Here is a 21632-nt window from a genome sequence, read left to right as displayed (position 1 = left end):
TCGCCCAGCCCATCTGTTTATCAATATTATGATCGCTCAAGAAAAATTCTGCAGTTTTAAACTCTTAGTTTTGATTTTCATAGTTTTTTTTTCCAGTAATTTATATATGATTGGCAGAACTTTGGATATAAAAGCCTCCTTCAAGCATAGAAACATTAGATCAACCATAAGAGTTTGTAGCTACTACGTTTGGACCCTCTTCACTTGCCACCTAATGCTGAAACACTGAGGATTCCCATTTGAAACTTGTCTAAAAGAACTTCGCAAGGGTTATGTGGTATTTGCATACTTTGCTGTATGTTTTGTGCTAACCTGCTACCACATATGGTCTTCATGATGAGCACGAGTACTGCAAGATGCTTAGTCCTGAATCCCGCAATGCAAGATGTGGGCAAACACCCAAGTTGCCACTCCTCAGTGAGTGAGTTGTGCTGACTGGTCACACATCCTCTGTGAGGAGGCTCTAGGTGGGGAGGCATACACCTTAGCCTCAACTCTGCCTGGAACAGCCTGATTTAGTGTTGGCTCTTCCAAGCGATAGCAGAGATTTGACACTGCATGTCTGAGTACACCTTTAATTACGTTACTCTTTCTCTGCTTGCTACTGGTATAGTGAAAATATATTTTCATTTCAGTGATTGAAGTCCCCGTGACATCTAACCAGCGCCTCGCACAATAAAACTGTCGGTCCTTTTATCTCTCCATTATTCCTTAAGCAATCTGATTCCCTGTTTTTCATTTCATATGTACATTGGCTGAAAACCTGAACAATATTCCACTGTAAGTTTTATCTATTTTATGCGGTAGATTGCTCCAGTGCCCTTCCAAATGACAGCTATTTCTTCTGCAGGTTCTTTGCTTGCAGACTTAAAAGTCTTTGTGTATCTGCAGTTACCATCTGTTAATCCAAGAGTATAATCAGTCCAACACCTCCATTGTGGTAGAAATGGTTTGGATGTTTTCTAATCCAATACCATTTGCAAAATTTGAAATGCAGCTTTCGGATCTGTTGGTTGTGTCATTTTACGTATGACAGTACAGGGGAAAGATGGAGTTCAAAAGTTCAGGCACATACCTTGCTTCTAAGCTCTTCTTGGGTTACAAGTTATTTATGCTTTCTGCTTTGTCTGCTTTAAAACCTTGTCGGTTCCATTTGATGCCTTGAAATTTTAATCTGCTGAGGTTTTTTTTCTTGTAACTTTTTTGACAATAGCATCTTTTTTTTTTTCCCATCCTGGTAACAGAATAAATTAGCGTATGGGGATCAACCAAAGCCTTGGGTCGACTGGGGTCTTTCAGTGAACCTCACTGAGTTTTGGATCAGGCCTTGAAAAGGGGGGACAGAAGTAACGAGGTGGCAGCTCATCACCCATGGTGTGCCTGTTTGGGCAACAAGCCAGGACTGAAGACAGCGAGAAAAAAATGGCTCTCTGCTCTCCCTCCAGTGTTGTGGGGGTAGGTGGATGGATGGGGTCTGATATCATGTATTTCTGTAGTGTTTGGGGCACTTGGTGCATCCTACCATTCTGCCACCAAAATATTCACCTTCAGGCCAGTGCGCTTAACAATGCTCGCTTGGGTATTTTGATAATTGGATTTTTTTGAAGTACCTCACATATTAAAATAGTGTCGATTGTCTCTTTTTTTACTTTAATTTTCTAATCTGGATTAACGTTCCTTTTTTTAGGTCCAACTTGCTGCTGCCCGTGGAGTCTGCATGTGTTTGAGAGGAAAGGTCTGTTTACACATTTGGATCGATACCATCTTTCCATGGAGCATCCCTGAGCCCCTCCGCAGGTACAGCAGCACTCACACCAGCTGGACCCCCACACGGGGCTTGCTGCTTCTTCCCTGCCTTTTTAAGGAAAGACCTATTGGTCAGGTTGAAGCTTGGCTTAGATCACATAGCTTCAGCCAGAAAAGTGATGATATTCATGTTCTGTTCTCCGGGAGCAGCTGGGAATACCCGTTTGAACAGGAAAATACTGTCTGTATCAAAGATGCCTCCTGCATGGGGTTGGCTGGGAGCTATTGCTGCTATCAAATGCTTGCAAGGAGAGAGGAGGCCGAGAAGGAGGGAAGCACGCTGCCTGCCTGCAGGTCACCACAGGGTCTCTGTGCTGCCTGGTCTGCAGGAGAGGTCTGTGGAAAAGGAGACCTCTGAGCTGCTGAGGGGCTGAGCCTGTGTTTGATAGTGCACTGTTTAAAGGGTATGTCTTTCTAGTGCTGCTGTGTTTTGCTGAAGTCACTGGAATCCCTGAAGAACCCCCCCTGGCTGCCCAGGCACAACTAATGGCAGGGTTGAAGCCAGCTGATTGTATTTGAAATTGTCTTCAAAATGTTTAATCTATTTTCTGGAGGTCTACCGTGTTAGAAGAAATCTAGTATCTCTTCTGAAACTCTTTTTTATCTGATCCTGGATTCAGAAGAGAGCTTGTTAAATTTCTATTTACACTGTTCAACCCATCAAGGTTGCTTATCATTGTTGCGCAAAAAAAGGAAACGTATCAAATGAAAAAATCTGGTTTATAGTTGGCAAAAGCCTGTATTTTGTCTTTGTGCGATGTGTTGTCATTCATCATCTAACCTTGGGGAAATCACGGGCGCTCTAACAATATAAGAGGCCACTAAAAAAGAAAATTATTTCAGTAAAATCATGGCTAGGGATATGTAAAAGAGAAATGCCCCTGGGTAATAAAAATTACCCATGCATAATGGCTGTGAATGTATCAAGCAGGCGTAGTGTATACAGCCTGCTGCACCAGCTCACCTACAGGGTGTCCCTGCTCATGGGGCTTGGGCTCATGAAGACAACGGGAGAGTCGGGAAAACACGAGGTCAAGCCCAAAGCAAAGGACTGAGAAGCCAAGTACTCAGTAAGTGCTGGCGTGTCTTTACCTATCTCTTTCACCTCTTTGTTAGCGCTGTCTCCTTTGATCTAGCCTTTCTCGTTATTACTCTCCGCTAGAGAACATGGGCTCAGTTCCAAGGTCAAGGCCTGCTCCTGCTGAACATCTCCTGCATCCTTCCCCCGTTAGTCAGCCTGTCTCATTAGAGCCTGGCAGGCTCATGCTGTGCCGAGGCAATGGCATTCCCTACTCTTCCTTCAGTGCACTGGAGGGACTGTGCTTCTCTCCAGTGAAAAGTTGGATACATTTTCTACTGTGATCCCCTTTGGGCTCTTCAGCCTTCACTTTAGTTTTCTCAGGACCTAGCCCAGGTCCGTGCCTTAGCCATGGCCCTAAATATTCTGAATTAGAAGGCAGTCTTTCGCAAGAAACTGCTTTTTTCAGCAAGTGCTGTTCTGACAGATTGTGATCTCAGCAAGCAGTACAGCTCATGGTAGAGGTTTGACATTTACTGGATGTTTTAATTTTATATTTTACCATTGTTTGTTTGTTCCATTTTTTAATCTTGCGGACTCTCAAGCTAGCAAGAAGAATAAATCCAAGAGTAGGGATAGTTCAATAGGTTATTAGGTAAGTGGGATGATATCTTTCCTCTTAGCCAGAAGGTATCGCACGGTGAGCATTTGACTGCCTTGGGCAATTGCCTGTCCTGGTTGTCTGACCAGCCCCCGAGGAGCAAGAGTGACATGCATAAAACAAGCCACTGTTGATAAGAAATTATTACAAACAAAGAGGCAGTTCTGCCGGCTAGTGCTGGGAACGTAGGAAAGGTCCCTGAACTTTGACACCAAGGCTAGAAAACTCTTCCAGAAGCAGTAAGTCAGAGCTCTCACAGGGACATAAAGCTCTTTGCAGATAAACAACTCCAGTCACCATCTCTCCTCCTCTTCTGCTGCACATTACCCCAGTGACTCTTTATTAATAGAACTTTCCTCCTTTTCCATGTGACATTTTCCTTTTGCAATGGCATAAAGGATTCACCGTGAAGGCCAGACCCTTCCCCACCGCAGCCACCGTGTTTGCTGGCTCCCTGCCTCCCCGTTGTCCACCACGGCACATTTAAGCTTCTTGTCTTCATCGGTGTAGTCTGTCACAGTTCCTAGCGTGAGCAACTGTGAGTTTGCTCTCTGAATCGCACTGTTGCTGAATCAAGCCCTTTGTATCTCCTTTTTCTGATTTTAAAAGGGTTTAGCTAATGCTGTTGGCACTAATATTTGAGCCAAAAAGCTGAGTGAATGAATCCATGATGAGCTCTGTGCTGCTGTAGCTGGTTTCCTCCGGGACCACGCTAGGTGGGTTAAAAATAGCTGGGGTACCAGCACGCTCCAGCGCAGTCATTTCTGTGCCTGGAGCAGAGACATGCCCAAAGAGTCTAAATTAGTAACAACTTTGCTGATTTTATTCCAGCTGCACCAGCTGTTTGTTTATGTAGATAGCCAAACAGCAAACACCCACAGAGCTGTTAACTCTGCAAATCTTCACTAAGTATTTCCTAAACTACTGCTGACAAATTTCTGACGAGGCCTTAATCTCTATGAAATCTATTGGATGTTGTCAAAGCACCATTAGTCAGCCTGTCATCGGCCCGCTTTGCGGTGTGACTCAGATTTGCTTTCTCATCCTCGCTGCAGAGAAGTGAAACTGGGAAAACCTCACACAGCGAGGGAGCTGCGCGTGGCCCCCGGCTGCCGGTGAGCTGGTGGATGGTACCAAAATGCCTTAAGATGTGATTTCAGAAATCTCTGAGCCTAGAGAGGTTTTTTTTTTCCATCTCTGTTGTTTGTATCTTTGGAAACAAGTGAAAATTGCCTCTTTTTAGCCTTGGGAAAGCAAATCTGAGTCAAATCTGCCCCTTCTCCATACAATGCAAAAGGGGAAATGTGGTATCACAAAAGGGGGGTTGCACAGTTAAAACATGCAATTAGCAGGAAGTAAAACAACACACACAGATCCTAAATTAGCACTGCTTTGCCATGTAATACTGGAACTGCTCTGTTTTGTACCTGCTTTCTACCTCCTGATATTCAATATAGACCCCTAAATACATTGCAAAGGCAGCTGCGGCTGGAGGAGAGCACGCTGCCTGCTACACCCTGACAGCATCCTGGGGTGATGCTGCTGCTTGGCATCTCCTGGTTCTGGAACTCTGTAATAACCCACGTTATTTTCCAAAGCGGAATTCTTCCTCTCTGGCTGTCACATGATGCCAGCCTGGACCAGAAGAGTCTTGCTGTCACCACTAATAATAGCAAAAAAGTTACCACATCTTCTGAAAAACAAAAAATCAAAACAAAAAAGTCACCTCTCCTGCCAGCATAGGAAGCAAGGACACCAGGCAACTGTTCAAACAGAGCCCCTGCATACAAACAAACAAAGATGCCTGTCAGGGCTTAAGGGGGGAAAGGCGCAGCTGTAGCACCACATCAGTGACGTTGTATGAGCCTTTCTATTTCCAAGGATGCAGACAGATGCCACCTGAAACACAGGATGCTTGGAAATAACACACGCACACAGACACACAATTAAGCCACACACGTTCTTTGAGCTTCCTTTCTGAATCTCCTCCACAAATCACATTAACGCTGCTAATGCTCATGGAAACAGAGTGAAGCTGTCCTCACAATAGTCTAAACTTGTACTTGACGGCAGGGTGTTTCAGCAAAATAGACTTTTTGAGATGGCAAATAATCATTTCTCATAAATAACGTCTATGTTTGTGACTCTAAAATTAAAACCAGACAATGACATTTGACTTTGGAAGCTCAGTAGCAGAGAATGGTGATTGTGAATGCTGTTTTTGTTGCCCAAGTTGAATCTCATTGAGCCTAATTTTCATGTATGCATTCAAGTCACTTTGCAGATACCTGTGCCTAGTGTAACTTCTGCAGGGAGGCTGCCAGCATGGGGCAGCTGGGCACGGAGCAGGCAGGTTCACGCTCTGGAAATGAGGGCTGAGCAGCTCTGCAATAAATCGAGTCTCTCTCATCAAACTGGCATAGTGTTTGAAAAATGCCTGTAAGTATGACCCACTTTTAAAATAAATGTTAGTTGGTTGAATCATTAAAAGGCGAAGAGGCGTATAACATCCTTAGTGCACTTTGTACTTTTGGCACCGTTTCCACCGCCTGGGAGAAAGACTGGATTTTGTCTTTTGGGGAGAGAGCAGTTGTGTAAAATAGCCATTTTTTACAGTTCAAAAGATAATGGAATTCCCTGATTCATAAGCTCATGCTTTTTATCTTCTCTGTCCTCTAGCGTATTATTGCACAGTGCCCTCTGCTCCTTCTAAGCTCCCAGGTTAGAGCTTGCTCACGGGAGAGGGCTTTGGGTGGCGTAAGCCTCCCCAAACTAAAACAGTGCTGCAGTCCCAGGACATGAGCTGCGAGCAGATAATTTGATGGCTGATTGCTTATTGCTGTGGTTTCACATTGAAGCCAAGAGCCAGCTGGGTTAATTTCCAGTCGGATGCAAAAGAGATGAGTAGTTTGTACAATAGGAAGTTGTGTATCCCATCTTCTGCAGCTGTTGCTGAGGAGCTGACTCACAGTTGACCTTGGGACTCAGTTTGGGGCAAGAATGCTGATGACTTTTGGCCAGGAACAGCCGCACCACTGAGTTCACCGTGGTGGCAGATGTGGCTCCATGGCAACCTTGCTGTCACTCGGCCCTCGTAGCCTGTCCGTTGCCATCCAACAGAACAAGGTAGGAAAGGGAGAGCTGGAGGAGCAGTGGGCTCTATTGTGAGAGGGCAGCATCAGAAGCTGGTCTGTCTTTCCTGGCAAGGAGGGTAGGGCTGTTTCAAGCAGAAAAAGGAAATGTTGCTCATTCGAAGCCTGATTTCAGATAACTCTAATACATCTATGTAAGAGAAAGTAATTTCTTCATCATTGACAAAATGTACATCTTGGTAAACCTGTGGCTTAGAATTTTAATGCAAGATCTCAGAGTGAAAAATACTTTCTATACAAGCAGTAAATAATTAAAGAGAATTTTCTCATCAAAAAAAAGTGAGAAATCTAACTTTAAATTAGTGTGAAGATATGAATCATAATCTGCAGAAACCTGAAGGCGTTAATCTTTTGAGAAAGTATTTACATAAGCATTATGAGCTTGTTTGGGGGTTTGTTGTGCACTGGGTGGAGAGTATGCTGTTCAGACAGTAATGAAAGAAAAATTAAGATTTGTAAACATGTTCTGTATTATACCTGTGCAATATATTGCTAGGGTTCAGCTAAATTTGTGGTGCCATGGAGAACTTGGATGCGAAGTGGTGCTTTCCCATTGTACGATTGGCCATGTGTTCATATGTGCACAGTAGACAAACTTTTCAGTCACACAGTGCAGAAACCTCATCAGTGGCTTCCGACGTTTCTACTCTAGAAGGTGGTGCAAAGCACCTCTGGTTTTGCCCTTCGAGGTGCAGCCAGTGTGCTGCTCCTCTTTGTAGACAAAGGCCGTGCCTTTGAAAATGAGAAAAGCTGAGGAAATAAATCTCAGAACATCAAAAAAGGTGTCAGGCACTAGGTAAAGGGCACAGGGTGTAGAACGTGCCTTCGTGGCCATGAGTTAGCAAAAACTTCAGTATATGACCAAACAGACTGAAAATCATTGAAAATTCTCCTTTTATTGAAGCAAAACTATATGTTGCAATATACAAAAATTGATTCTTTCAAGCAATATTAGAAAAACATTACAGTGCTCATCACGTTGGCCACTAATCCTTAAAAAAACGTAATGAACCAAAACCCCCCCTAAAAAGAAATCTCCCAGGCAGTTTCGATAGGGCTGTGTTAATACATTTTAATGAGATAATCATTCCCATGGCACCAAATTATAAATAAAGATGGGCAGGTTGATGTAAATAAAAATGACAGTCTGTACTAGGGTACTGCAGGAAAAGCACCCTAAAAATAACATAAAATTGTGTAAAGATTGATCAATAGCCAAAGAAGCCTTCTTAGACTGTCCCATCTTTGATGGGTGCATTTTGGCTGTACTAGATTTTCTTACTCTGAAGTGAAAGTCAATGGGAAGAGTAATGAAGCAATGTATCGCTTTACCTTTCTTGTCTTTTATAATAATTTAGTTCACACAGGCTTTGGGAAAGCCACACTTTTATTTCAAGATCCAGAAGATCAATAACCCAGTATACATTTAGTGCTCGAGGGAGAATTTTCTCAAAATTGTTTCACGATGAAAATGCCAAAGGCAGATGCCTTTGTTCAATCGGTTACTTTGAAGGGACCTTGTAATCTTAATTCCAAGTTAAAGACTTGTGGCCATTGTATCAAACAAAGGCAGCACGTGTATCTTCCAGCGAGGAGATGGTAAGGATCTATCTCTGTATAGTAATTCAGTGATGAAAAAAACAGTATTGGCGCATTTTAACATAGGAAACTGTATAATTACTTCGGACTCACAGCAGATTCTACAATATATAAAATACTTTGATACCTACAAATTCTAACTGTTGTCCTTTGCCTGGGCAGCTCGCTCCCATCCAAGTGAAGAAGGTCACAGAGCATCTCAGCCAGCAGTGTTCTCGCTTCCAAACGTTTAGGGGAATAATCAGCAGAAAACCAGGTCAAGCTGAACTTAGAAAAAATTCTGTGCTGATAGACCAGCACGGCTTGTTATTTCTGGGTTTGTGATGGCATGTATAATATGGGAGCTTTTTCTTGTAAAGAAATCCTATAACCGGGTAAGGATTTACTAAGGAGGGCCTGTGGTGACCTTAGTCACTCGGCGTTAGAGCCTGTTCCCCATTTCATGTCATGATGCTGGCAGCTAAAGATTCTTGCTGTGGTACCATGGGCTCCATGTGGCTCCATGATCCCTCGTGGCTGCCCTGCATGACTGGATCTCTCACCCACTGCATTTCTCAAAGCAAGAGAGAAGCTCAAGCAGTGTGCAGCAGTCAGAGAGGATTCAGCTCTTCTTTTGACACCCAACGTGGGCTGGAGGGCAGACAGGAGGGTGATGTTCCCCTGGCACATGCTGTTATCACAGCTGCAGCATCCTCCCTTTTCCTCCAGCTCATACTAGAACTGCATCTGCCTCTCTAGTTTTGGATTTTCATCTATTGTACTGTAAAACCTGGAGAGAGTAGGTTGACCTGTATTTGCAACAGTTACATAATTTTCCTATAATTAAAGGGAGGTTTATTAGCCTAATGTTCTTTCTTTTCAGCTTGAGTAACAGAAACTGTGAATGCACTCACTGAGGGTGCAGAGCTCCAAGATGCTGCCTGGACAGCAGGATAAATGCTTAAAACAGAGGGAGGAACAGCAATAGAAAAGTACTGGTACCAGTTTGTCAATGCTGCTTTCCTCTTTGGGTGTGAAGTGAACAATTGTTACAGTAACTTTTCTGCTAATATTTCCAAGGTCTTTTCTGTCTGTGTGAGAAAATTGGAGCTGTTTTAAATCTTTATGATAATAAAAAGAGCTTCTTATGCAATTCAGTTACTTCTAGCTAACTGGTACATAGCCTGAGGAGAGACAGAAGGTCCTACCAGGAGCAGGAATCCAAGCCGCTTAGGAGCCGGGTGGAAACAGGCAGCTGAGTCTCAGAGGAGAGGGAAGGGAAAGCTTCCAAGGGGCCCTCAGGGACTGTCTGCAGCTGGATGTAATTCAGGAAGACAGTGGCTGGATTCAGAGCAAGGCTGCATTGTCCTCCCCAGTGCAAGGATACAACAAGTCAGGGGATGCTTGTGTTCAAGTGGTTTTTTTGTCTTGCTTTGTCTCCTACCACAGATTTGAATTTTTCCTATTTAAGCAGCTCGTTATTCTACTTGATGTTTGAATAATGGCTAAAGATTGAAAGCTCTTTCTATGTTTCTGGTGTGCTCTTGAGGCAGACTTCAACTGGATTTTTGACCAAGAATCTGGTCAGTGCAGAACTCCATCACATGCTGTTGTCTTGCATCTCTTGTACACCCAGACTGCTATAGTGTAGATTCTGAAGATGCAAAAAGGACAAAATCAGGCCTCTGGCCTGAGAGAGGAGGTTCTTGACTGCAGAGGGAAGACCTGCTGGGAGATAAGTGACAGGAACCGTCAGTCAGACCTTGTTTTAGAGGGAAATGCTCTAAAGTAGCTTCTCAGGTACTGAGGTCTGTGCCTGTGTCATCTCAGTTGTGTAGTCAAGTGGAGTGCAGAGAGAATCAGAATCATCTGTGTGTGCAATAAAGCTGGTTTGGCTCCCAGTCTGGCTGCCAGTATCATTCCTGTGGGTGGCATTTCAACTGGCTGCCAGTATAGCCACGTGCAAATGAGTTTGATTTGTGCATAGTGCAGAAGTTTAATTCTTTCCAGTCCTGAGACAGGAGAACAGGCTATTTTAGATAACAAACAGTATAAAATAAAACGTATTTGCTTGTTTTCCTGAAGAGTGGAGTCTTATTTTTTGCTGAGATTTAACACAACGTAGGAAACTCTTGCAAATCTCAGCAACAGTTTTTGGGAGGAGGGTAAAACGACCAAGGAGAAGAGATGAGGAAATTAAAATAACCAGAACAGAGAGACCCAGATAACCCATTTTAGAGAGCGGATATTACAGTGCAGGAGACCTTTCCTTAAAGGAGGGCAAGTAGATCAGTAGGCAAAGAGGAGCTGGGAAGGATGAATGTTGGAAGCCACTAATGACAGCATTTGGAAGTGTGCCTTGAAGGCTTTAGTCTTTTCTCTCCACTCTCAACAGGAGAGGGAAAGGCAAAGTGAGCTTCCCTGCCTCTTCCCACTAACTCTGCTTGTCTATGTAGAAAGGAGCACCACTAGGGGACTAAAAGTGGCAAAATATTTTGCTCCAGTTTACATTAAAAAGCATTTTCAATCTGCATAAACTGAAGGAACTTCCTTGAAATTCAACGATAATGCCTAAAATGGGGCTTTATCCAATAACTGGAGCCAAAAATCAGCATTGTTCCTTAGCAAATGGACAGTCCATGAAGGAAGCTTCTGGTTCTTACGTTATATGTTTTGTAGTAAAAGTCCGTGACCGTTGAGCATAAAACCAGAAAAAGCTAGGAGATGACTCCTTGCCTTTTCTAGCTCTCTTAATTTGCACACTCCTCTCTAGACTTTCTGAAGTCTTTCCTTGTGATTGCCCTGCAGCTTTCAGACACCGCTTAGGTGCCAGCTGTGCACGAGTAGCTGCTGTTTACTCCCAACTTTTAGTGGGCAATTTGGCCAACCGAGAAAGGGGGTGAATCATGCCTGTTTCTTAATAACAGTGCCCTGATTTGCTATGACAAACAAGCTCTTCAAGCTCCATGTGTTTTATGACATGCCGCCTGCCTGTTCGTCTCGCTGCCCTGCATTCCTCAAGCGCTCGGGCTGGAAGCAGACTCTCCACGTGCAGTAGCTCAGTGTTTCATGGTATCACAGTACTCTCTTTTGAGATCAGTGCTGGAACAACACAGAAGTGGCATTGCTCCACAGCAGCAGAGCAAGGACTTGTGCTTTCCTTCCAGAAAGGGAGGGCAGCGGTACTTGTGATGAGCTGCTGGCTCAGAGCAGTATTTATTACTGTTTTATTGAGGCATAGAGCAGCTAAGCTGTGTATTCAGGTCACAGAACAGAGATTCTCGCTCCCATTCTTTGCCTGATATTTCATGCTTACAGGTATTTTCTTTTGCTGCTGTATGGCGGTTACTGGCCACATGAACCCTGGCCTATGAATTGTTGGTTTCTTCTGGTAGCTTATAATTTTGAGGCATGGACATGTCAACTTGAGTTCCTACACCCAAACACCTCTCCACAGTCATAGAATCACAGAATCACCAGTTTGGAAAGGACCCACTGGGTCATGAGTCCAACCATTCCCAACACTCCCTAAACCATGTCCCTCAGCACCTCATCCACCCGTTCCTTAAACACCACCAGGGAAGGTGACTCCCCCCTCCCTGGGCAGCTGTTCCAGTGCCCAATGACCCTTTCCGTGAAGAATTTTTTCCTGATATCCAACCTGACCCTCCCCTGATGCAGCTTCAGGCCATTCCCCCTTGTCCTGTCCCGGGGAGAAGAGCCCAGCTCCCTCCTCTCCACAATCTCCTTTCAGGCAGTTGTAGAGAGCAATGAGGTCTCCCCTCAGCCTCCTCCAGGCTGAACACCCCCAGCTCTCTCAGCCGCTCCTCATAAGGTAATGCATGACAATTTCGGGGACGTTTATACACCTTCAAGAGGGAACTCTACAGTGCAGGCGGGGCACTGCCCGCCCCCCGGCCCGCAGCTCCCAGCCGGGCCCGGGGCGGGGCGAGCCGCGCCATCACGTGACCGAGCGCCGAGGCAGCATGGCGGCGTCCGCCGGGTGAGCAGCGCCTCGGCCTGGGCAGCGCCGCGGGGGCGGCCGGGAGGGGGCTGGGGCTGTGGGGCTGTGGGGCAGGGGCAGGGGCAGGGGCTGGGGCTGGGGCTGGGGCTGGGGCTGGGGCTGGGGCTCCTCTGCTGGAGTTGGGACCGAGACTGGGGCTCCCTGTGCTGGAGCTGGGATTGGGGCTCCTGAGCTGGAGCTGGGGGTGCAGCCGGAGTTTGAGACTGGGGCTCCTGTGCTGGAGCTGGAGTTTGAGCTGGGACTGGGACTAGGGCTTCTGTGTTGGAGCTGGAGCTGGGGCTGGAGTTGGGACTGGGACTCCTGAGCTGGAGCTGGAGCTGGGAATTGGATTCCTGAGCTGGGGCTCCTTGTGCTGGAGCTGAGGTTGGGGCTGGGACTCCCTGTGCTCTACCTGGGGCTCCTGGGCTGGAGCTGGGGCTGGACATCAAGCTGGGACTGGAGCTGGGACTGGGGCTCCTGGGCTGGAGCTGGGGCTTGGCTGGAGCTGAGACTGGGTCTGGGACTCCCTGCGCTGAGGCTGGAGCTCCTGTGCTGGATGTGGAGCTGGGATTCACTAGAGCTGCAGTAGGGGCTCTCTGGAGAGGGAAAGCATAGGGTGGCAAGAGGATCTTGGGGGAACCCGCAGGGAGACTGCCCCACAGGGCCTTCCCGAGAATGGATGATCCCTGAAGTGCATTACGTGCGGGAAGTCATGCTGAAAGGTGGCTGTGGGTTACTCAGCGCAAGGTCTGTGTTTCGTTTCATACTTAAACTGGGTCATTTCTTGCAGGCTTTTAAGAAGGCGCCATTAAAAATGCATCAGAATGAGGGGGAATTTGTCTTAGTTGCCAAAAAGAGCTGATGCTGCCCAGAGCAGTGGTGGAGTCTCCGTCCCTGGAGGTGTTCTAAAACTATATAGCCATGGCACTTTGGGACAGGGTTTAGTAGACGCAGTGGAGATGAGCTGACAGTTGGACTGGGTGAGCATAGAGGTCTTTTCCAACCTTAATAATTCTGTAATGTGGCTCTGGTCTTCGCCTTTGGGTGAGGGTTGGTCCCCTCCTGCCCTGGCTCCCCTTCACGCTGCCTGGCATTCCCGGGGCACGGATGCTTCTGCTGAGTCGCTCCAGGGTGGGTCGGTGGGACATTGAACAGGGCTGAGTCTTGAGGTTGTTGATTTATTCACAAGGAGCGCTGAGTTCGCCACGAAGAAGACATCCAGTTAACACCTTAAACAGCGGTGGTTGCTTTCATGGTTTCCCTTGTGTCGCTCACGCGCTTGTGCTGCTCTTTGCAGGTCACAGAGCTGATGTGGAAACAGCATTAGAAAGGGGCTAGGCTGCAGGCTGCTGCTGGTGGTTCTGCTGCTTAAGCCAAACGTGTAAATAAGGCGAAGTCAACAAACAGTTGGGAACTTCCTGAAAAGTACTTTCGGTGGTTTCTCATCTGCACAGAAATCTGGGTCCTGCCTGCGTGACCTCAGCAGAACAGAAACGACAGTCCATGAATTTCCTTCTGAAAAAACAGAAGTACAAAAAGTTAACTCAAAAATGATGGGAAAACCAGAACTTAAATAGGAGTTTTGGTTACTAGCGTGTTCTGGCTATTGCACCAAAACAAATGCAAAATGTTAGATGGATCATGTAAGTTCTTGGAAGATGTAACGCTTCTGCAATAAGCATTGAGAATCAGCAGTTCCAGGCAAAAGAAAAATGTCCTTTAAAGAATCAGGTGTAGGTTTGTGTTTCGACCTACATTTCTCTTAATAAAACAGCTTGTATGGGCTGAGGCCGAAGTGATTGTAAAAATTGAGCCAGCAGGGAGGCTGCGGGAGGCCTTTACCAGACCGAGCAGTGGCTGGATTCTGGTATGAGGCGAGAGAAAAATACGGAAGCTGAGCTTCACTTGTCCTGTCCTGGTCTTGCAAGTGCCGTTTCAGACACGCTCTGATGCTTATTTGCAGAAGACTGCCTGGCTTCAAAGAGACACGCACCACAAAGCAGTGCTTGCCTTAAATACGCTTTATTATCAAATGAGAGTTTTGAGTTGAGTTTGTGGCTGGAGATGAGAGAGTATGTGCACTAACAGAAGAAACAGATCTTGAAGGACCAGTCAATGGATTGTACTAATTATGTTCTGATATTTGTGTGTCTTGTGTGGTAGAAACTTAGTGCTTAAAGATCACAGACAAGCACTGAAAGCTTGTAATTCCCCCTCTAGAAGGAACTTTGTGGTCGTATTGTTGGTGGTGAAGAACAGAGAGTTTAAAGCTGATTACGCTGTAATCGTGTGTGTATTTGCAGGGTTGATACACGTGTTTGGCAGTGATATATATGTACCCACTCAATTTACAAGTGCCATCAGTGGCTTCTTGTATTTGACACTGATGAAGTGCTAAATAGTCCTGGTAGGCAGAGTTGTGGAAAGCTCGCTCTGGGCTCCTGCGAGTGGCTTCACCCGACTGGCAAAGCAGCACCTGTGGGTCTTGCTGTGTTGTTGGTCCATCCGTCCCCTTAGTTCGGCATCTGAGTGCTTGTAGGAGGGACGAGAGAATAACGGCTGTGGAGGAAGCAAACTTCTGTAAGTTGAGTCCTCTCTGAAACCTTACTGTTTTTCTGGGCAGAATTTCAGTTGTGAAAGTAGGTCCGTTGCCTGTGCGTGGCACGGATGGACAGACGGGTGCTCAGCAGAGAACCCTCGGAGTGCAGCAGTGTTTGCAGCAATGCTCAGCCCAGCGCTCCTGGGTCCTGCAGGGCTTGCACGTTACAGCGGCCTCGAAAGGGAGACCAAGGCTGTGAAAAACCTGTGCGAGTCAGAAACAACTGCTCAGGGCCAGACTCTGCTGTTGGTGAAGATTGTGAAGTGAAATCCAAGCATAAGACAGGTCATGCTGCCACCTCTGCCTTTTTTGGTTTTGTTTTTTTTTTTAACAGCAGAAACAAAGGTCTGAGAGCAACCTGTGGCATAAGGGTATCTGATGATGTTATCCCTTCCCTTTTATACTTGTGGTAAGGTGAGCGGAGGGTTTCCAGGTCCCTCTATGGAGTTACTGCAGGAAGTGATCTTGCTTGGATAACAGCATTTTTGTGCATTGCTGAGTTGCTGAGCCCCAGTTTGGCACCTGAAAAGCCTTGCCCGCATTTAAAGTTCACTTTTTGATTTAAAACTTCCTGTAGCTTTTGCTGGGATTGTATGAACTCGCTTCATTCTCCCTACAGGTGTGGGTACCCCAAAACCGAAAGCTTATGCTGTGCTTCCACGCTCGGCTGAGGTGCTGCCGTAGGTGGGCTGCTGCCCTTGTAATGATCACCTGCCACGGTGCTGGGTTATCGGCTGCGTGCGGGAAGGCAGAATAATAAACACATTTGTGTTTTGTGCACCATCAGCTGAACTCCTAGGCAGGTAGTTTGAAAATTGGATTAGCAAGAGCAGTCTTTCACCTTCTGAAATGACTTGCGCTGTTGTATTAAGTCATTATAAACAAGTAAAATAAAATATTTTATTAGCTCTTTCGTGCTGTGCCTGCAGTAAGAAATGATAGGGTTTACATTTCTGATGCTGATAAAGTCTTCCTGGAGGTTACTTTATGCAGCTGTAAATCAAAGGTTACCTTTCAGATTGCCCGTGAAAACTATATAATAGTTAAGACGTGGAGCTCTGCTTCTCTAAGGTTAAGTCCCTTGGTGGTTCATTTTTTGTCATCTTAACGTAGTAACAATTTAACTGCACCTTTCTGTCATCTGCTCCAGAAGAGTAACTGATAGAAAATGAACAGCCTGTCTTCAGTGAGCTGAGAGCAGCCGGGGTGGAGGGACAACTTGGACTTCAGTCATAGGATTTTATTGATAGAACAGTATTTGTCTGTAACAATGATGCTCCAAAGCACAGCTATGCTATATTAAACATAAAAAAAAAAAAAAGGAATGCTTGTAGATTCTTCTCTCCTTATCTTTTTCTTTTTTTTAAAAAAAGCTACTCTGCTTCTGCTGGTAAAGGCCCAAAAAGTGCAGGTATGGACCTATAACAAGCGTGCATGAATCAGCAATGTATTCTTGTAGTACTTTAAACCTTTGAAACTGCTTAATAACCAGTTTATTTTAAACTGTGTTCTCCCAGTGGCAGCTCTCTTGCGTACAATCTTTGCAAAGCTTTCTGGGCCATCTCAGCAGGTTTGTGCTGCTTTGGGGGTGGGTGGTGATGTATGGCAGGAGGTCAGTGGTACTCGGGCAGTGCTTCTCCAGCCGCGCATGCGAGTTCGGTCACTGAAGGTTCTTATATGTGCGCAAGACTGAACAGACATACGCAGAAAAGAAACAGGCAGATGCTGTGCGAGTGTGGGAGATGCTGTAGTCCTGCGTTTGCTATCTATCATCATTTCTCTCCAGCCCTTTTCATTTCCCAGAAGGACTTGCTGAAGTTTTCCAGACCTAACGTAACCTTCCTTCTGTTCTCAGTAACTCGGAACTCATTTTCTTCTCTCCTGCTTTGCCTTTACTCAGCCAACCTGAGCTGTTGGCACTTTCTGCCTCTTCTTTTTGTATCGCTTTATCTAAAGGAATGTCGCAGGGGACACGCCGTGGGCCAGAGCTGCACTCCACTCCGTTCCCTGTTGCCATCTTTTTCCTTTGGTACTCGTATCAGCAATGTTTGATCATCGCTTGAGAACATTTCTTCCCCTTGAGTAATTAATATCTTGTGCGTAGAGTTGAACTAAACTTCTTTACTGCTCCAGACTAAAGTAACAAGCGCACTGTGTCTGAATCATGCTAACCGTTGTCTTTCTCTCCCATTAACTGTCAATTAAAAATGTCTTTTCTAGACCCTCCTTTTGGCTGGGGAATGAGACCTTGAAAGTGCCTATAGCACTCTTTGCCTTGAATAGAAGACGACTGTGTGATCGCCTGAGACAGAATAAAGATGTCCCGAAGAATTCGGTTGTTCTGCTGCAGGGTGGAGAAGAAACCCAGAGATACTGCACTGATACTGGCGTCGTGTTTCGCCAGGTAAGAGCGGATCCAAAACTTCAAATCAAATTAAGAAATGCTCTTCAACTGCATGAATTTTTAAATGATTTTTAATTATTTTCCCTTTATCTCCTGTGTGCATTACCTTACCTCGCTCCACTTAAATAAATCAGTTTCTTCACAACGCTACTTCTTCAGCTTCGAGTTAACTCTCTTTCAGTGCTTTCATATCGGATCGTAGAATTGTTTGTTTGGAAAAGACCTTTTAAAGGGCTTAAACCTGTTAAAGGCTATACTGCCTGTCAGTGTTTAATGTAATATTAAAAGCAGCAAAGGAATATTCCTTGTTCTTTTCAGTCTTGCCTGTGATTCAAAAAATAACCTTCTTTCTGTAGTGAAACGTGTTAGAGTGGACCTAAACTGAATTAATTAATATAAAAGCATATTTCAAGCTTTTATTAATAGTATATTCCACAAAGCAGGATATATCTTAGAATTTACAGCATGTGTCTTCTCAAATTAGACACTTCTTTAAGTACTTATGTGTTCTTCTCTTGCTAATAGGACTTAATAACTTGTTAATGTCATGCTGAAAGCATTCTTAGTCTTTGGGGAAGCTAGCATAACAGGACTCTAATTATGCATTCCCCATACCTTGCATGGCTCCTACGGTACTTTGTTTTGTGAATTTACTTGAGCCGTTGTATGTTATCAAGAAACTAAACTAGTAAGTGTAATCTTTGATAGTGCATATCTTCTGTAGTTACTGGTCTGCTTTTCGAGGAGATGCACTTTTCAGGGTGTCGGGGCGTATGTCTGTCTTTACCAGAATTCATCGCTGTATTGTTAGGTCTTTAGTTGTCTGCTTGCTTCTTCTTAGACTGACTCTTGGCTAAAGGCCGTTCCCAAAGCCTTTCCTCTTCTCTGCGGGCGGCTGAGTCTTTACTTACAGCACACGGGCATCTCAGCCAGATGGCTCTGCACTCTTTCTCCTCTCTTGTGGGTGATGGATTCTTCCTGATACTACATTCCCTAATTCTAGATGGGAAGAATGTGCTTTATTGTGTGGGTATATTCATTTTTTATGGTAGCGTATTGATCTCTGATCCTTTCCAGTTGCCGGCAGAGTGATTTTTATTATTGTAACCTAAATTTAATGAGTCTGAAAAGCTTTAGACCTAAACCACCCCCCCTCTTCCCCCAAAAGCAAGAGAGTTCTTTCAGATACATGAAATTAGTATGTTCTGATTAGTGTGTTGTTAGAGCTGGTGGAAGTGAGGGTTTTCTTTTAAGAATGTGTTTTGTCTTAACCTAGGAATCTTACTTTCACTGGACTTTTGGAGTAACTGAAGCAGGCTGCTTTGGAGCAGTAGATGTTGATACTGGAAGATCCATGCTTTTTGTTCCACAACTCCCTGAAAGCTATGCGGTTTGGATGGGAAAGTAAGATGCATCTTTTAACTGTGTTCTGATTTGGTGTGGATTGTATTGTTATGCACATAAAATGACATAAAACTTGATCAATTGGTGTTGATCGTATGATATCAAACGATCCACCAGTGTTCGTTAGAGAATGCCTGTAGAATTGAAACCTGTGGTTCTCGAGGTATCCACGAAGGGAAGCTGAACCATAAAGTGTTAAGACTGAATCAGTTAAATAGAAAAGCAGGCTTTTTCAAGTTGCTTTACCAGTTTGCAGCTGCCTTAGCTAATGAAGCTTTTTGAATGGCGGAAGGTATTTTAGCTTCTTTGATACTCTTTTTGATATAAACTGACAGAGTGGGGAATATGACTTTAATTCTGTTCTGTGAGTATGCCATAAACATCTCTCTTTCCATCCACATTGATAGTAAATATTGCTTAGTGCCATAGTAGTGGAGGAACTGATTTATTTATGTGTTCATTTCTTTTCTCAGTCTTAATTATAATATGTTTATACTCTGACGAACTATAAATTTTTCTGTGGTCTATGTTGTCTCAGAACATTGAGTTACTTCTAATTTAATATGTTGAGCTCAGGTTGCTTCGATTCTAATTGAAGCTATCACTTATATTTTAATGCTAATTTTGGGAAAAGGAAAACAATCACAACCAGCCCCATATGCTGAACTGTGCCAGACCATATGGCAGGGCATGGCTGCTGTCTTCTCAGAGAGTTTATATGAATATTACTGTCTTAGACCTGCCTGGGAACCGAAATTGGTTGTGATAGCGTAAAAATGTGAATAGTGCTGTCTGAAATATTTCAGCAGAGCGCTGCACCTGTGTGGGAGAGCAGCTTCTGTTTAGCCCTCACGTGTGCTCTCTGAAGACTGTTCTCTAGTGGTGCTCCTTCCCGTTTGTAGACAAAGTTTTTTGCTCTCCCTAAGTTCTGTTCTGCTGCTTTAAGTCGACTGTTTCATACCCTTGCTGATTATGCCTAATCTGAAATGGCTTAAAAATGTTACTGCAATTCCACCGACTCATTTTGCATTTTCAAACAAAATATTGTGGTGAGTACTACGGTGGCCTTTTTGATGTGTTTGTGCAGCGCTTGTTATTGGTTCATTTACACAATTACAAGTCTTGTTAAAAGTGGTTCATTGTCATTGTGTCTTCTTGTGGAGTGTAACAAATTGCCTTTATGACAGCATCCTTGTTTTCTAAATCCTCCTCCTTCTCCTTCCTGAATCCCTCTGTTTGGATCTTTGTTTTCTCTTCTGTCAGCCGCGGTCGTGTACTTTTTCTGCTTGTCAGGCGGAGGATGGATGAATAACTCATTTGTGAGTCAGTAGCAGTTCTGCTTCATAAGTTGGTTGGCAGGGGGTCCAGCACACAGCTAGGGATTGTGTTCCTTCCCAGAAGACTCAATTTTAAGTCAAAATTAGCTCTGAAAGAAAAACACAAATAAGTTTGCCTTCCATCCACTGCTGTATATCTGATAGCATTTGCCTTGGCAGCGCTTGGTTCTGTGCATGTGGAAGGCACTGTCTGCCCACTGGAGAAACATTCCTTTAGCATCAATGAAGCACAAACCAATTCAATGCCCTGTACGATATTGGAGAGATTGGTGTTGTACAGAGGGCTGCAGCTGGTATTCCAGCTCATAGAATAGTGCAGTTGCTTTGCTATGTGTTTGTATTCTTTTCTACTTAAGACAGATGTGGGAATCTCCTATGTGAGTTTAGGCTCTTTACTAATGCTTTACTACCTCTATTACTACATCAGAGAACCATAGAATGGTTTGGGTTGAAAAGGACCTCAAAGCCCATCCAGTTCCACCCCTGCCATGGGCAGGGACACCTCCCACTGGATCAGGGGCTCCAAGCTCCATCCAACCTGGCCTGGAACCCCTCCAGGGATGGGGCAGCCACCACTGCTCTGGGCAACCTGGGCCAGGGCCTCCCCACCCTCACAGCAAAACATTTCTTCCTAAGGTCTCATCTCACTCTCCCCTCTTTCAGCTTAAAACCGTTCCCCTCATTCTATCCCTGCACTCCCTGATCCAGAGCCCCTCCCCAGCTTTCCTGGAGCCCCTTTCAGCACTGGAAGCTGCTCTGAGGTCTCCCTGGAGCCTTCTCCAGGTTGAACAACCCCAACTCTCTCAGCAAACGGTGTGTTGTTTGATGTACTGTTGTGCTTTGATTTCCAAAGGACACACGTTTGAGTTGCTTTTGAAATGTAGCTGAGGGAATGTTACAATCAGGAGGTTTCGCCTTTTGGCCTTGAATCAATACAAAAATGGGGTATCTTGGCTTTTTTCAAATTGCAGTCTTGGGTTGGCCAAAACCAATGGAGTGTCTGAAAGCATTTGCTTGGAGCTGAGCGCACTATACATTTATGAACAAGATGGTGAATGCTACAATTATTTCAGTCTTACCGACTGCACTGGTTTTTGTGAGCAGTTTGCGTGCTGCCGTGGTGCCTGGGTGAACCCCGGGATGATGCATGCACCCCTGGCCAAGCGTCTGCCGAGCATGCAGCGCTACCTGGTACTAGTGTGGAGGGTAACCAGCCCGTCTTTGGCACGGTTACTCATCTTGTAGGACTTCTCACTGAATGTGTATGCCCTAAAGACTTGTAAATAGCTGAAAGGCTACATTTCAGAGGCCCTTCAAGCTGAAATGACCTCTGCAGTTTTAAAAGAGAGGAGAGATTTAATTAAACTTGTGTAAGTTGGATGTTCTCAGAAAACCCACGACCTCATAAGGTGGCAGTGGTAGAACTGAGGGTCCTGCTTTCATGTTGGGAAGGGATTGCAACAGCAGTTGCTGTTTCAGTGATGAGCGTGGGCATTTCTCCAGATGTTGGACTAGCCTTTTTCTTAGGTGTCGGCTGGGAAAATCTTTTCAGCTGGGAGGACCTTTTCCCATCTCTGCCGCCTGCCCCTCCTGTTGTTTCTAAGGCAGAAACAAAGCCTCTGACCAGATGTCTTAGTGGGGAATATTTTACACTCCTGAAGTACTGTTGT

At 45.0% G+C, this 21632-nt stretch overlaps 1 protein-coding gene across 4 annotated transcripts in view; it reads left to right on the top strand.

Moving 5' to 3' along the window:
• Positions 1 to 1687: 1687 nt before the first annotated feature.
• Positions 1688 to 21632, top strand: part of PEPD (peptidase D) — a 131644-nt gene continuing 111699 nt past the window's right edge. Inside the window, exons 1-3 of one of the 4 annotated variants that reach the window (XM_054078737.1) lie at positions 1688 to 1797; positions 17038 to 17221; positions 18498 to 18625. In XM_054078737.1, the coding sequence (XP_053934712.1) occupies positions 1718 to 1797; positions 17038 to 17221; positions 18498 to 18625 (392 nt within the window). In that variant the 5' untranslated portion in view covers positions 1688 to 1717. Of the gene's footprint in view, positions 1798 to 12082; positions 12219 to 17037; positions 17222 to 18497; positions 18626 to 21632 lie in introns of those variants that run through there. The other 3 variants (XM_054078735.1, XM_054078739.1, XM_054078738.1) reach the window with 3 other exon arrangements.

The sequence above is a fragment of the Cuculus canorus genome, chromosome 13 (assembly GCF_017976375.1).
Source record: "Cuculus canorus isolate bCucCan1 chromosome 13, bCucCan1.pri, whole genome shotgun sequence".
NCBI classification, from domain to species: Eukaryota; Metazoa; Chordata; class Aves; order Cuculiformes; family Cuculidae; genus Cuculus; species Cuculus canorus.
Note: the sequence above shows the minus strand (reverse complement) of the source record. Positions and strands in the feature narration are given on the sequence as shown.